Source organism: Vombatus ursinus, unplaced genomic scaffold (genome assembly GCF_900497805.2).
Source record: "Vombatus ursinus unplaced genomic scaffold, bare-nosed wombat genome assembly UNPS02014870.1, whole genome shotgun sequence".
NCBI classification, from domain to species: domain Eukaryota; kingdom Metazoa; phylum Chordata; class Mammalia; order Diprotodontia; family Vombatidae; genus Vombatus; species Vombatus ursinus.
In genome coordinates, this window is record NW_020954648.1 from 10,836,879 (window position 1) to 10,851,813 (window position 14,935).

General features: G+C 39.8%; 1 protein-coding gene across 2 annotated transcripts in view; it reads right to left on the minus strand.

The window, feature by feature from the left end:
- The window catches only part of DENND2A (DENN domain containing 2A), a 117,989-nt gene that overhangs the window by 62,308 nt on the left and 40,746 nt on the right, over positions 1 to 14,935 (minus strand). For both annotated transcript variants that reach the window (XM_027842334.1, XM_027842335.1), the window contains one exon: positions 11,358 to 12,560. In XM_027842334.1, the coding sequence (XP_027698135.1) occupies positions 11,358 to 12,394 (1,037 nt within the window). In that variant the 5' untranslated portion in view covers positions 12,395 to 12,560. The remainder of the gene's footprint in view (positions 1 to 11,357; positions 12,561 to 14,935) is intronic.

The following is a 14,935-nucleotide window of genomic DNA, read 5'->3' on the forward strand; positions in this document are numbered from 1 at the left end:
ATCCCTATTTTACAGATGAGGAAATTGAGGCTCATCAAGTCACAGGAGTCTAATGTTCTTTCCATTACTTCTTTCCCTAGCTGTCTTCAAAGTTCAACTTAAGTACCACATCCTATGACCCTCCCACCTGCTGCTAGTGCCTCTCCTCTCCCTTTAAAAAAAACTACCTTGTATGTAATGGGGTTTTGGTGTATTTGCACACCTCATCAGTTTGCTAAGATGGTATTTCCATTTCTCCTAGAAGAATCATGATGACTAGGGCATACACGGACATTCAGTAACTACACTTATCCCTTCCACATTGTGACTTTCTCCTCCACGGCTTCAATATACTGCAAATTAGCATAAGAAATTAAATGGGAATTTTTTGGTAGTTTTGCAGAAACCTCACATAATACTCGAAGGCCAGTGCAAATGACAGAAAAAGTTTAGAAACTCAGAAATACACAAAATATATGATTATAATATCAACATATTTTATCTTTTAATACCATAATAATTCAGACTTTTTCTCCGGTATGAAGGGAGGGCCAAAAATTTTTCTCAGATTTCCTAGATTGTAGAGGTGCCACATCCTTAAACTCTTCGATGTGGAAGGGATAACTAGTTCGATTTAGCCTACAACATGGTTGGGAGGAGTTCTGCCTTTTGTCTATATAGCTGGAACTGTCCATGTCTACAAATTGGCTTGAGTCAGCTACAGCCATTACTTTGCTGCATAAGGGAGCAAGGTGATTTCCATATGAGGGAGAAGGGCCTGAGAATGGGCCTGGGTCCTTGGTCATTTTCTTCATTCCTTTCTTTCGGATGCAAGAAGGAGTCTCCATCCTTGGGAATTTCAAAGTTTGGGATCACAAGTCAAAGGAATCTAGGAGTCTAGGAGTCCAGATTGGGTATTGCAGCCATCCCAGCATGGAGCAATCATGGAATGACCTTTGGGATTCCTGCCCAGCAGAAGTCAGTGACTATTCCACCTATGGATGTGCATTCGATGGGAGCAATGCTGCATAGGAACTAAGCTAACTTGTGAGCATAATCCACATACCCCCAACCCCACCCAGAGATTAAGGCTGCTGTGGGAAGAGGATTATGCCTTCCAGGTGTTAGGGGAAATGTTTGTACATAATTATTGTTATTATTATTTCTTCTTCTTCATCTTCTCCTTCTTCTTCTTCTCCTTCTTCTTCCTCCTTTTCCTCCTCCTCTTTGTCTCCTTCCTCTTCCTTGAATTATACTTTCTTTTAATATTTATTTTTTAAGAATTTGAGTTTCCAATTCTTTCTCTCCCTCCACCTCTCCCCCACCTATTGAGAAGTCAAACAATATATCAATCATACAGTGAAGTCATGCAAAACATATTTCCATATTAGCTGTGGTGCAAAAAAAAAGCAAGAAAATTCAAGTGAAAAACTATGCTTCAGTCTGTGCTCAGGTATACATTTGTTCTTGCTTTCTCTTTGAAGAAAACTTTCCTTTATAAAAGCTATCCAAAGTTAACAGTTAAATAGAATTGGGGTGCTAGTTACTGGACCCCTAAAATAGAGGGCATGGCTAATGGAGGCTTGAGCAGACGGCATCAGAGAAAAAGATATATCCCAGAGTATGTCTGGGAGCATCAGAGTATACTAGAACCTGGAGAGGGAGAAGTAGCAGCTGCGCTGAGAGAGAGCAGAGAGAGGGTCTGAATAAGTCATTACTTTGTTATGTGTGCATGTATGTGTCTATATATACACACATGTATGTATATTTCTATGTATAGATATTATTTCCTGAGATAGAACGTAAGGTGGTTGAAGGCAGGGGCTGTTTTATTATGTCTTTGAATCCTTAGCATTCAGTACATAGTAGGTGCTTAATAAATGTTTATTGATGGATTATATTATTGCTGTTTGGATATGGATAAGAGGCAAGAATGTACAGAAAGTACAGAAATAACTAACATCTCATAACCCTCAGAAGTTGGATTTTTTAAAGCCCAGAAATAACCTAACATTTTATGGCCTCAGAAATTTCCTAAGTCCTCAAAATGAGGCTATATTTACATGTTACCAAAATAACAATTAAAACAGAAAAAAAAATCACCCAAGCTAGTTATTTATTTTCAGGTAAATTAAAATAACAATGTAATTGTACATTCAATTTTTATTGAATATTTTACTCATTCATATTTATTCAAATAAAATGACAATGCAGTTGTGAATTCAACTTAAACCAGAGGTTCTTAACCTTTTTTTTTTGTATCATGGGCCTCACTGGCTATCTGGTGCCTTCTTAGGAATGTTTTTAAATGCATAAAATAAAAGACATAGGGTTACAAAAGAAACCAATTATCCTGAAATATAGTTATCAAAATATTTAAAAAACAAGTTCACAGACCCAAAGTTAAGAACCCCTGAATGACATCTAATTGAGTAAAAGCAGCTTCTGTGTAGACACATGTTTATTTAGCATCTCTACACATGGGAATATTTTGGTGGAAGGGGGCCTTTTTTTTTTGTTCTTGTTAAATGTGGCCTTTTACTCATTCCTTTCAATATTATTAAATGTATGTATGCCATAAAATATGTACAATGAAGCCAATGTTGCAGGGGTAGCCTTATCTTCTTTGGAATTTCCTGATATTTTGAGGCTTTCATTTCCCATCCTGGTTTTGAGGAAAGAGTTCTTGAATTTAATTTCCTGGGATTTCATAGAAATGAAGGGGAAGAAAAAAAGGAAAAGGGAAGGGAGAGGGAGAGAGGTAGAAGAAGAAAGGGAAGATATAGAAGGAGAGGAGAGAAAAGAGAAGGGAGAAGAGAGGAAAGAGAGAGAAAAAGGGAGGGCAAAGGATCAGGGAAGGGGAGGAGAGAAGAGGAAATAGGGAGAGAGAGACAAAGAGACAAGGAGGAAAAGAGGGTGAGACGGAAGGAAAAAGGACAAAAAAAAGGAAGAAGGAAGTCATGGTCAAGTGGATTGGTTTAATGATTGATAAAACAGATTAATCAGCCTAAGAAAATAAGTTTCAGACATTCTCCAAAGTACATAGCCCAGACCTGTAATTCTAAACCTCCATAAACTCAAAATCCTTAATCATTTCTCTCTTCAAACTTGGCTTGGTTTTCCTGCATCAGGGAAGCCTGTGGGCCTGCCAAATTTGGGGCTTATTAGCTACGGCCATTTTTAAGAGATAGGACTAGAGACAAATGTTAGAATAATTTTTTTTTAAAAGAGTAAAAAATAGATTCCTTACTTTTCTCTCCTCTCCCCTCCACCTCATTAAAAAAAATGAAACAAAATAACCCTCGATAACTCCAAATTCCTCAAACCCAGCTGGTGTCAAGCTAGCCAAGAAAAATTTAAACTTTGGACCAAGACTAAGCAATTTTAGTTTTGGCTTTAAAACAGAGTTTAAAGCAATTGCTGGAAACCTGGAAAGAGCAGACTGTAGGGAAATGAAGAAAAAATTATGGGAATGACAATTTGATGGTCTACCTAACAGGCGGATGAAGGCCCTGATTTCTTAGAACAAAATGATAGCTGGGATGGTGGGGCTGTTTCTGAGAGCATGAATCAGAAGAGTTAGGGACAAGCATCAACACAGGGGACGTTTCCTTAGTTTTATCATCTAGTCCTACCAAGGCCCTAATTTGGTGGAGTTTTATTTTGAATTGATGAGGAGGCCTAGGCCCAGAGAGAGTAAACAAATTGCCTGAAGCCACCCAGGTAATAAATAGCAGAGCCAGCTTTTGAACTCAGGTCTTCTAACTCCCAATGCAGTGTGATTTATACCCCAGGGTGAGGATCCTGTGTTGGGCTACATCTGAACTGGAAGAGATTCAAGCGTCCTAGTTTTTGTTGTCATCATTTCTTTCCAGTCCATTCCCAGGATGGTGAGGAGGGATGCCTGACTGTAAGTACCGGCAAGGGCCTACCCTCCGCCCTGGTCATAGGTACCAAGCTTAGAACTTACACAGAGAAAAATTTGTTGTTGTTTAGTCAACAAGCTGTGTCCGACCCTTCATGACCCTATTTGGGGTTTTCTTGGCAAAGATTTAAAGTGGTTTGCCACTTCCTTCTCCAACTCATTTTACAGATAAGGAAACTGAGGCAAACAAGGTTAAGTGATTTACCCAGGGTCACACAGCTAGTAAGGGTTTAAAGTCAAATTTGAACTTATTGACTCTGGAGTCTGCACTCAATCCACAATGCCAACTAGCTGCCCCCTCAGAGAGTAACAGGTAAGCTGAAATCATTGCCCTGGTTTTGTACAAAGGCACATAATGTCTTGCTATATTTCTGGGACTGGTGTGAATTGTGGTGACTTGTGTTCTACTGTTTGTACTGAATGGACGATGTCTTCCTGCAGCAGTTCAGATGGACAGAGGATGCCTCTTTCCTTTGCCCAGAAGAGATTGGCCGTCTCTTGAGTCTAGAAAACAATGGGAGCTATATCTGCTCAGTCTCAGAGAGTGGGGAATGTTAGAGGAATAAAATTTTTTAAAAAGAGAGCAGAATTTTTAGATAAGATGCAGATTTAAAATCATAAAAAAACCTGACTTTTCAGGCATCTGACAGTAGACTGATAGAAAAAGTGAGAGAATACTCTTCTTGGGTAACTAAGCAAGGGACCTGGATGGAGAATAGATTGGATTTGAGCTAGATCAAGTAAGAGAACCACTAAAAATTACTTCTAAAACTAAACTCTATCTTTTCTACATACCTGTCATTTCTTAACTTGTTAATGGAGATATCTATATGTATATACATACACATATATGTATGTATATATGTATATGTGTATATATGTATATACACATATATATCCACATATATGTTTGTTCTTCTTTTAAAATCCATCTTTTTAACAGCAAAATTCTCCTGCTTATTTCATATGGTGGCACACCATGATACACCTACAATCTTCAGAGACTCAAAATTGTAGATGACCAGAAGAATGGTGGAAAAACGCACAGTGGCTGTAAATAAATGGAAGCATATTACTAAAAATAGTTTACATGCAAGAAGTGGCCAAGAATAGATATCCTCAAGAATATGTATCATCAGAAAAGGAGATAGGTTGGTCACAAAACAAAAACAAGAAGTCACAGATAGATCACCTAAGGGATACAGTGACTGATGACATTCATGAAATGTTAAAAATGGCCTAGAGGAAAGTCTCCACTATGATGCATAGACCTTCTATGGAAGTACATGAACAAGCATCACATACTGTTAGAAGGCATAGATGGGTGGTGATGTGCATTATGAGAAGGAATACCCCCACCAGCGAGATGGCCAGACCACTGAAGTACTGATGAAGTCTAAATTAATTTATTTTTTTAGTTTAATTTTTATTTTATTTTTTCTCAATTATATGTAAAACAAAAATTTTAACATTCATTTTTTAAAATTCTGGGTTCCAAATAATTAACTCTTTTAGTAGCTGTTTTAAGCTACTGGCTCATAATGAATTCTGGTCAACTAAATATTTCCTAATTTTCCAGATAAAGGTCTCACCTCGACTGGTCTCCCTTACTCTGTACTTCTGCAGTTTTTTTTTTAAGCCTACACCTCAGACTTTATACTTATCTCTGTAAAATTTCATCTGGTTGGAAAGGACCTTAGATCAAGGAGTTCAAGAGGATGATCACTAAAAACTCTTTAATGGTGCTTTGGGCAGTAAATCATTGCCCAGTTATGTTATAAATAAGTATATTTTTCCTCTGTGACAATAAGCATGTGTGAAGTATTAAGGTTTGTTTCTGGGTGATTTGGAGTTTTGGGGGACAAAAGTTATCACTGTAGTTATTGTAAGTACTTAGTGAATAAATCTAAAAGAATATTATGAGTAATATATTAAATTACCCTGGGGCTTCACAACACTTTGTTTTTTGGTTGCTGAAAGAGTTTGGAACAAAAAAAAATGTTAGGAACCACGGCTTCAGGTCAAATCTGTCTTTTGAACTGATTTGTTTCCACTTCAGGGGCAACTCCCCTAGGCCAATGGTCAAAGTGGGCAAATTCCTCTCACACAGCCTTTTGTTCTAGATAGCTAACATTAGGGCGATGAAAACTATACTGGAGTTTCTTTGAACAAGACTGGAAGTCTCAAGGTAGGTTTTGGTCACTTTTTTTTTTGGCTAGGCAATGAGGTTAAGTGACTCGCCTAGGGTCACACAGCTAGTAAGTGTTATGTGTCTGAGGTCACATTTGAACTCAGGTTCTCCTGACTCCAGGGCTGGTGCTCTATCCATTGAACCACCTAGCTGCCCCTGTTTTGGTCACCTTTGTTTTGCACTCCTGCAGGTTCACACGAATTCCTGGTCTCTCTATATCAGGTATACTGTATTCCAAAAGAAAGATGGAAAACATTGACTGTGGTGGGCACCAAACAACACACAAAAAAGAAACTTAATAAACCTTAGTAGAAAAGACTTGTTACTGATAGAGGAACAACGTGAAAGTCTGTGGGGTAACAGAACCAACTAGAGTCAGACACAACTGAAAAATGACTCCCCAACAGCAAAATTAGAGCAAAGGCAAAAATCAATACCAGATCAGAAGAAAGGGTAAAGATAAGAAGATGGTGCAGTGCATTCAGTGAGACTTGTTCAAATGAGCCACTGATGCTTTAAAAAGGGTGGGGAGAGGTGGAAAAAGGCAGAAATATTGACCTGGTTAATCATAATTTCACATAAAAATGTAACTGATGTAAAGTAGTTGCCTTACCAAGAAAGCCAAAGAGCTCAGAAATAACCTTGGCCAGCAAACATTTCATTTCCTTTGCAGGAGCATAGATTTTGAGCTGGAAGGGACCCTAGTAGCCATGAAGTCCAACCTGTTTTGTTCTACAGCTGAGGAAACTAAGACAAAGCAAAGTGAACTGACTGGAGCAGGGTCACACAGCTAGGAGGTCTTGAGGCAGGATCTGAATCACATCTTTGTGATTCCCAGTTCGGTGCCCTATTCTGTTTTCTTTTTTTTTTCCTTTTTATTAATTGATTTTTAGTTTTCAACAATCACCTCCATAAGCTTTTGAGTTTTGAATTTTTCTTCCTCTCCCTCCCCGCCTCTCTCCCCAAGATGGCATCTGATATAGGCTATACATATTCATTCCTATTAAACATACTTTCACATTAGTGATGTTGTAAGTAAGAATTAGAACCAACAAGAAAGAGGGGAAAAAACAAAACAGAAAAAAAAAGAGCAAACAATATGCTTTCATCTGCATTCAAACTCCATAGTTCTTTCTCTGGATGCGGATAGCATTTTCCATCATGAGACTTTTGGAGATGTCTTAGCTCCTTGCATTACTGAGAAGGGCTAAGTCTATTAAAATTAGTCAACAGTGCCCCATCTTCTATACCATGTTGCCTCTCTATGGGCAGCAAGGTGGCTTAGTGGATAGAGTGCTGGTCCTTGAGTCAGGAGGACCTTAGTTCAAATTTGATCTCAAGCACCTAATAGCTGTGTGACCCTGGGCAAGTCATTTAACCTGGTTTGCCTCAGTTTCCTTATATGTAAAATGAACTGGAGAAGGAAATGGCAAGTCACTCCAGTATCTTTGCCAAGAAAATCTCAAATGGGTTCACGGAGAGTTGGCCATAATTAATCAACAAAAACAAAGTCGCTTCTTTCTTTAAGTGATGTGGCAGTCAATGGCAACACCAGTTTAGACTAAAAATTCATTTGTAAAACACTGCAAATGAACATGGCAGAAGATTACAAGTAGTACTGTTTCATGTAATAATGGAAAACAGTGAAGGTGAAAACAAGTATATAGAAATCTTGTCATGAGACCCCATTAAGTTACATCATCCCAAGAGCATAAAAAGAATGGGAAAAAAAGACACAGATAATGTTATTACCTTAAAAAGGTGACTGAAATAATATCAGTAATTGATGATTCATATACTTACTCTTCCTTGTAAAATCTTTATCAAACAACTAGTAAATGTTATATACTAGGCACTGGGTTAGGTACTGGGGAGTGTGGGGATGGCACAAAGACAAAAATGAAATGGTCACCACCCTCATGGAGCTTACATTCTATAGGGAAGACAAAAATACACATTTAAGTGTATACAGAATATATACCAGGTGGTTTTGAGAACTCAGGCACTAGCAACTGGTTGGGGGAGAGAGGGAAATCAAGAAAAGCACGTAGAAGATGTTGTATGAGTGCTTCTTGAAGGAAGCAAGGGATTCTAAGAGGCAAACATGAGGAGGAAAGGCATTCAAGGCATGGGGTCACAGCCAAAGCAAAGGAATGGAGATGGGAGATGGCATTCCAGGTATGAGGAAGCACATTAAAGCCAGTTGACCAGCCTGTGGAATGCTGGCAAAGGAATAATATATAAGAAGGCTGCAAATGTAGGTTTGGACCAGGTTGTGAAGGGCTTTATATGCCAAACAGAGGAGTTTATATTTTATCCTTGATGGCGACAGGGAACCCGCTGGAGTTTACTGAAGAGTGACATGATCAGACCTTAATAAAATAATTTTGGCAGTTGTATAGAGGATGGACTAGAGGGGACTTAAGGCAGGCAAAGCATCTAGACCTACCGTAATAGTCCAGGTGAGAGGTGATAAGAGCCTGAATGAGGGTGGTGGTCATGTGAGTAGTAGGAAGTAGTAAGAAGAAGTCAGTGAGAAATGTTGAGTCTAAAAGACAAGATTTGGCAACTGTTTGGAAATGTGAAGTGAGGGAAAGTAAAGAACAGAGGGCATCACTGAGATTGCAAAATTAGGTGACTCGAAGGACGGTGCTGTCTTTTTCTGAAACAGGAGAATTCAGAAGAAAGTAGGCTTCTGAGAACAAACCACAAACGTATTGATGGCATTCTTAAAAACTTTTTTTAAATTATTAAGCATTGTTTTCTCTTTCCCACTTCCCTCCTCCAGCTGGACACGAATAAAAACAAAACTCTTTTTTTTTTTTTAACAAATATGCACAGTCAAAATAGATCCATCCTCATATTGGCCATATCAAAAAATATGAATTGAGGACATTCTTGATGTAAACATGGAAAAGGAAGAAATTGGCTTTCACAAACAATGTTCTATAGCAGGCCACATTTCTACTGTAATAAGACTGACTTAAAGACGCAGAAACTTGAGTCTCCCATGCATATGTTGAGGTCACCCCACAGTTCTTACATCCTTTCTTTTCTCTCCACTCATGTGATCACAAATCTAGTTCCAGCCTTCATCACCACTCTCTTGGACTATTACAATGACCTCCCAATGATCTTCCTGCTTCTAGTTTCTCTTCTCTCCAACCCAACCATCTTGTAGTTGTCAAGTTAATATCCCTATAATATAAGCCTTGAGCATACTGGACAGATTCTCTGGGAAAGTTTACGGGACAATATGGTCAAAAATTATTTAGTGTGCAGTGCTAGAGAATCAAGGCTACAGGCTTGATTCCCACATGGACTGCTTAGCTCTGCTCTGTTCTGAAGCCACTGACTGTACCTCTAATTCCATTTAGCTGTCCTGAAAATGTGTACCTTTCAATAAGAAGAAATGGGTGAAAATATGAACAGATTTGGGGCTCCCATCATCTTTATATATTCAGTTAAATAATTTATCAAACATGTCAATTAAGGTTTACAACGTGCCATACATATGTCAACTCACTTGATCCTTGCAACAAACCTGGGAGTTTGGTTTTGATATTACCCCCATGTTACAGATGAGGAAACTGAGGCAAGAGAAATTAAGTGACTTGCCCAGGGTCACACAGCTAGTAAGTCTGTGAGATCAGATTTGAACCAGGTTTTCCTGACTCCAGGCCCAATACTCCGTCCACTGCTCCCTCTCCTCCCTCTATGGCTGACGTTGGCTTCTTTCCAGAAGTGTCAGTGTAGGGTCATCCTTTTATTGACTTGGGAACCAGCTTTAAGTCAATGAAATGTTATAAATGTTTCCAGACTAGTGGAAATACTACGCACACGAGCACAACTGGTCTATTCATGAACAATCAGTGTACTAGAGGACAGGCTAAATTTCAAAGCATTCGAGAAATATTCCTGTTTTCAAAGCAATGATTTTACTTTGGGACATATTTCTAAATTCATTTTTATCCTAGATACTTTACTTTAAAATTTCAAAAATATTTATAATGACCACATCCCCATTTGTATGATCAAGAGGTAGACTAGATGATTTCTAAGGTCTTTTCTAGCTGTGACAACAATCTATGATTTAAGGTGACTTTGTTAAAGGATTCAGAAGAGTGATGAGTAGGAGTTGGGAGACCCTAGGGCAAATCCTGACTCCACCAGTATGACCTCCCCAAAGTCACCGCACCTCTCAGAATCTTAATTTTCTTTCTCTCTCTCTCTCTCTCTCTCTCTCTCTCTCTCTTTTTGGCAATTCCATTTTGGCAATTTTTTGAGGCAATTGGGGTTAAAAGCTAGCAAGTGTTGTGTGTCTGAGGCCAGATTTGAACTTAGGTCCTCCTGACTCCGGGGCCAATGCTCTATCCACTGCGCCACTTAGCTTCCCCTCTTAGTTTTCTCTTTTATTAGATGAGCACACTAATCATACCTCCCTTAGCAGAGTCACAGGGGTATTATAAGGATCAAATTAGATGATCTAGCTTTAAAAAGCTACAAAGATGATTCAGTTATAATGAATTAATAAATAATAATAATAATAATAATAATGGTCCTCAAGAAGCTTAGTAGTCTATGCCTGTATTGACATTTTGTTCTTTGTAACATTTATATCACGTATCTTCCTTTCAACAACCCTGTAAGACAGTCGTATAAAAATGATTATCCCCATTTTTTACAAATGAGGAAGATGAGAGTTTAAGTGACCTGCCTAATGACACACAAAGCTAGTAAGTGTCTAAAGCAGAATCTGAATGAAGGTTGCCTGACTCCAAAACCCAGTACTCTGGCCCTGGGGTGGCCCTCTAGGTCCTCAAGCATGGCCCTTTGACTGAATCCAAACTTCACAGAGTTTCTATTCTATGCTGTTTTTCTTCACAGAGCTCTATCCATTAGGCTACGCAGCTTCCTTTATATAGTCGGTGGCTGCCGCCCTCAGTAGAGAGAGCAAAAAAGTAAAACAGACAATAATCAGTCATCATTTTACCAGGCTCAGCAAATGCTCCAATCTAATGTTAATGCTAATATGATGTGTTAATGTGCTCACAGTCCTAACGAGGAATGTAGTCATTAGTTAAATTTCACATTCTTATGAACAGAAGAGTCCACACAGATAAAAACCCATTAATTTGCCAATTGCCGGTGAACATTAGAGCCGTAGTACTGCACCAAATACTTGTGGAAACATGAGAAAAGTAAAACAAACAAGCCATATGGAGCTCAGGACCGGAAGAACATCACTGCACCTTAACTTACCTGTGATCCACGTTGTTTTTCTGCCTTCCGTTCCATAATCTTCTGCTCACAGCAGAAGGAGGAGGAGAGGAAGGGAGGGGCGGGGGAGGCAGCGAGGGTAGGGGAGGCAAGTTCCTCTTGTCCCTCCTGAAGCTGGGGGTCCGACTCCATTCCTCAACTACTTCTCCTTCATGTTTGAAAGTTCGCCTGGGTTTGGGCAGTGGGTTGATGAAAGGCTTTGGGGGGGACGCCTCTGACCCCTTATAGACGCTCTCCAGGCTCTGGTCCCAAGGCCTCCTGCATGGCCCTTTTCCCTCCTCCACAGTCTCAGATGGGGGCTCCTTTGCCTCCAAGTCCAAGTTAATGAGTCTCTTGCTAAGCTCAGAGCCACACACACCTCCATGAAGCCCCTCATCTGCTCTCTCTGGCAAGCAGTGAGGTGAGTAATAAGTACCTGGTAACTGGGGCTGCAAGTCTGCTGCTCCCTCCTTCAAGACCTGTTCCAGTTTCTTGACTTGCCTTAGCACTGATTGGCTATCTTTCTGAACCTGCGGTTTCCCCAACTTCTTCTCCCTCACGCCGGCAACGCTAAGATCCGAATCTCCATCCCTCCCCGTCAGGTCTTGCCTTTTTCTCTCTGTGCCCTGCCCTTTGACATTTGTTGCCCCTGCATTTCTTTCATTTTCCTTGCTACTGGGCTCCTGGGCTGGTGCATTCTTAGCTCCCACCTTCTTTATCTGCACACTGTCTCTATTTACTTTCTCTGGGACACAAGATGCCTTGTATTTCCCTTGGCTTCCCTGCCCGTCTTCCTTCTTGCCTATCAGGGGAGCTGACAAGTCCTTCTTTCCTTCCCATTCAGAAATCTTGTCCTTTATGCTAAGAGAATTGTGTCGAGCATTGGCCCTCCCAGTGGGGCGGGGGTCCTGAGCGATACTCCCCTGCCTCTTCATAGCCCTGCTGCCTTCCTTGGAGCTAAGATCCACGGCTGGGTCACTGATGAGCATTTTGGGGCTAAGCATGTTCTGAGGAAAACAGTCAAGTCTCGGCCCCAGCATCAGATCGTTTAGTGGTTCTAGTGGGCTTCTTCTAGTGGTTAGATCCCGATCAGTCTCTCAGAAAGGACCAGAGTGGAAGAAGACATCCAGAGAAGAGTAATGGCTGGAGGCTGTGAAGGAGCTCCACCTCAGTTCTTCTACCGCCTTTGGATTTGCAAGCTTGACCCTGCACGGCAAAGACAAACATCAGTAAGGGAGCCTTCCTTATCGTCTCATTCTTGGTTTAAGTCATTGAAAATCGTCTGGGCCTATAAATGTTTGGTTTTTGTATCCCTAGTACCTAGAACAGTGCCTGGCACTGAGCAATCACTTTAACAAATGCTTGTTTAATTGAACTATATTGAATTGAATTGGATAGGATGGGCCAAGTGTCAATCACCAACATTAAGACAGCCAAGTTTTACTTACCATTCTGAGTTTTTCTAATTTGTTATTTGGTATTTTTTTTCTCCCTGTAGGGACAGGGCTGTTTGGGGGAAGAGAGAGATTGTACTGGTCTCAGTTTAAACTTCTAACAAAGGGGTTTGACTGTTGCTCTGATCCGTGTGGTGGCCCATGGTATGGGGTGTTTAAAAATGAAAACAGTACTCCTAGGGGTGGAATGCTGGCCAGGTTCAACTGGAAAGAACTAGGATTACTGTACTAAGAACCAAATTTTAGTATGTTGTATATGACTTCACATGTATAACGCGCAAAATAATAATAATCTTGCTTGCCTTCTCAGTGGGTGGGAGATGGGCAGGAAGAAGGGAGAGAATTTGGAATTCAAAATTAAAAAATGAATGTTAAAAAAAAGTAAACATACAGAACCAAATTTTAGGCATGATCCACAAAATAGCTATGTGAATTTAAAATCTTTTGAACTTAATGGTTAAAGTTTTGAGACTTTCACATAAGTTCTAGGAATTGTCCTAAAAGAAAATGGCCACAGCAATAGAACATGCAGATTTATACAGTTCTGAAATTACTTTCATAAGAAATTATAATATATTAGGCTACAGCATAAGACTCACTTCTGTTTTTTCAGGGCAGTGGGGTGTCTCACTAGTAATGTCCATGACTGAAGATATATTGGCATCAGTTGTGCTATCGGCCAAAAATGTACAGAGGCTGCTCTATGTATATGTCACTGATAAAGACAGAACTCTAGTTAATGTCAAAAATAGGGGAAGGGCAAGCAGATTTAGAACTGGGTAGAATCTAGATTCTACTTCTTACTGTGTATGTGTGACTTTGGGTAAGTCACATAATTAACTCCTCTGCAGCTCAGTTTCCTCATAAGGAAAATGTGGGGGTTGGATATCTAATCTAATGTCCAATGTCACCATTAGATCTAAATCCTATGATTCAATAAATAACATGTTCACTTACTGTTCCCCAGGCTAGTCTCAATAAAGTACAGGTTTTTGCTTCAATGAGGGCACTGATCATCCAAAAAAGTGTGCTGCTGAGCTCAGCTTCTGAATGTAACTTAAAAACGTGGAAATGCGCATACTTTTTCATATTTTGCTCAAGTCAAAGCAGAAGGTCTTAATTTAAATGAATGACTGGTCTTCAGAACAGAAAGCTAAAGAGAAACACAGTGTATAAATTCATGAGGTTTAATTGGTCTAGCCTCACCAGGTATGTTAGCTGGATTTTAGACTTTGACTATATTCACCAACATCAGCAGCAAACAATTACTGAGCACTAACTGTGTGTAGGGTTATAAAGAAGTAAACAGTCAGTCCCTTGTAGTCAAGGAGCTTACAATTTACTTAGGCAAACCAAGCATATATTAAATGGTAAAGAATAATACAAATACGCCTATGCTAAGCGCTAGATTTTTAGCATGCAATACTTGTCTGTACATCTTGTACATATTGTTAGTATATGATAATATAAATAACCGGAATGATGATTCCACCATTGAAGGTCCATTTCCGTAGTGTGGAGGAAAGAATATTGCTCATAAAAGGGGTTACAAAGGTGAAGAGAGTGGGGAGGAGGGCAAGGAAAAGTGGAATGCTTTCCTTTTTCTTAGTGCAGAGCAACTGCATAAGACAGAATATGTTTCTGGAACTCTACATTCCCACGAGGGGATGTGGCCAGGGGCAAGGCTCAGGTGGTGCAGTGGATAGAGTGATGGGCCTGGAGTCAGAAAGACCTGAGTTCAAATGTGACTTTTTTTTTTTTTTTAGGCAATCGGGGTTAAGTGACTTGTCCAGGGTTACACAGCTAGTAAGTGTCAAGTGTTTGGTCTGAGACCAGATTTGAACTTAGGTCCTCCTGACTTCAGGGATAGTACTCTATCCATTGTGCTACCTAGCTGCCCCTCAAATGTGACTTTAGACACATTAATTGTACAACACTAGGAAACTCACTTAAACCTGTTTGCCTCAGTTTCCTCATTTGTAAAATGAGCTGCAGAAGGAAATGGCAAAGGAAAATGGCACTCCAATATCTTTGCCAAGGGGTCTTGAAGAGTTGGATACAACTGAAAAACAAGTAAACAATGGTCAGTCTCCCACACGATAGAAATATAGCTATTGAGGGTTCAGA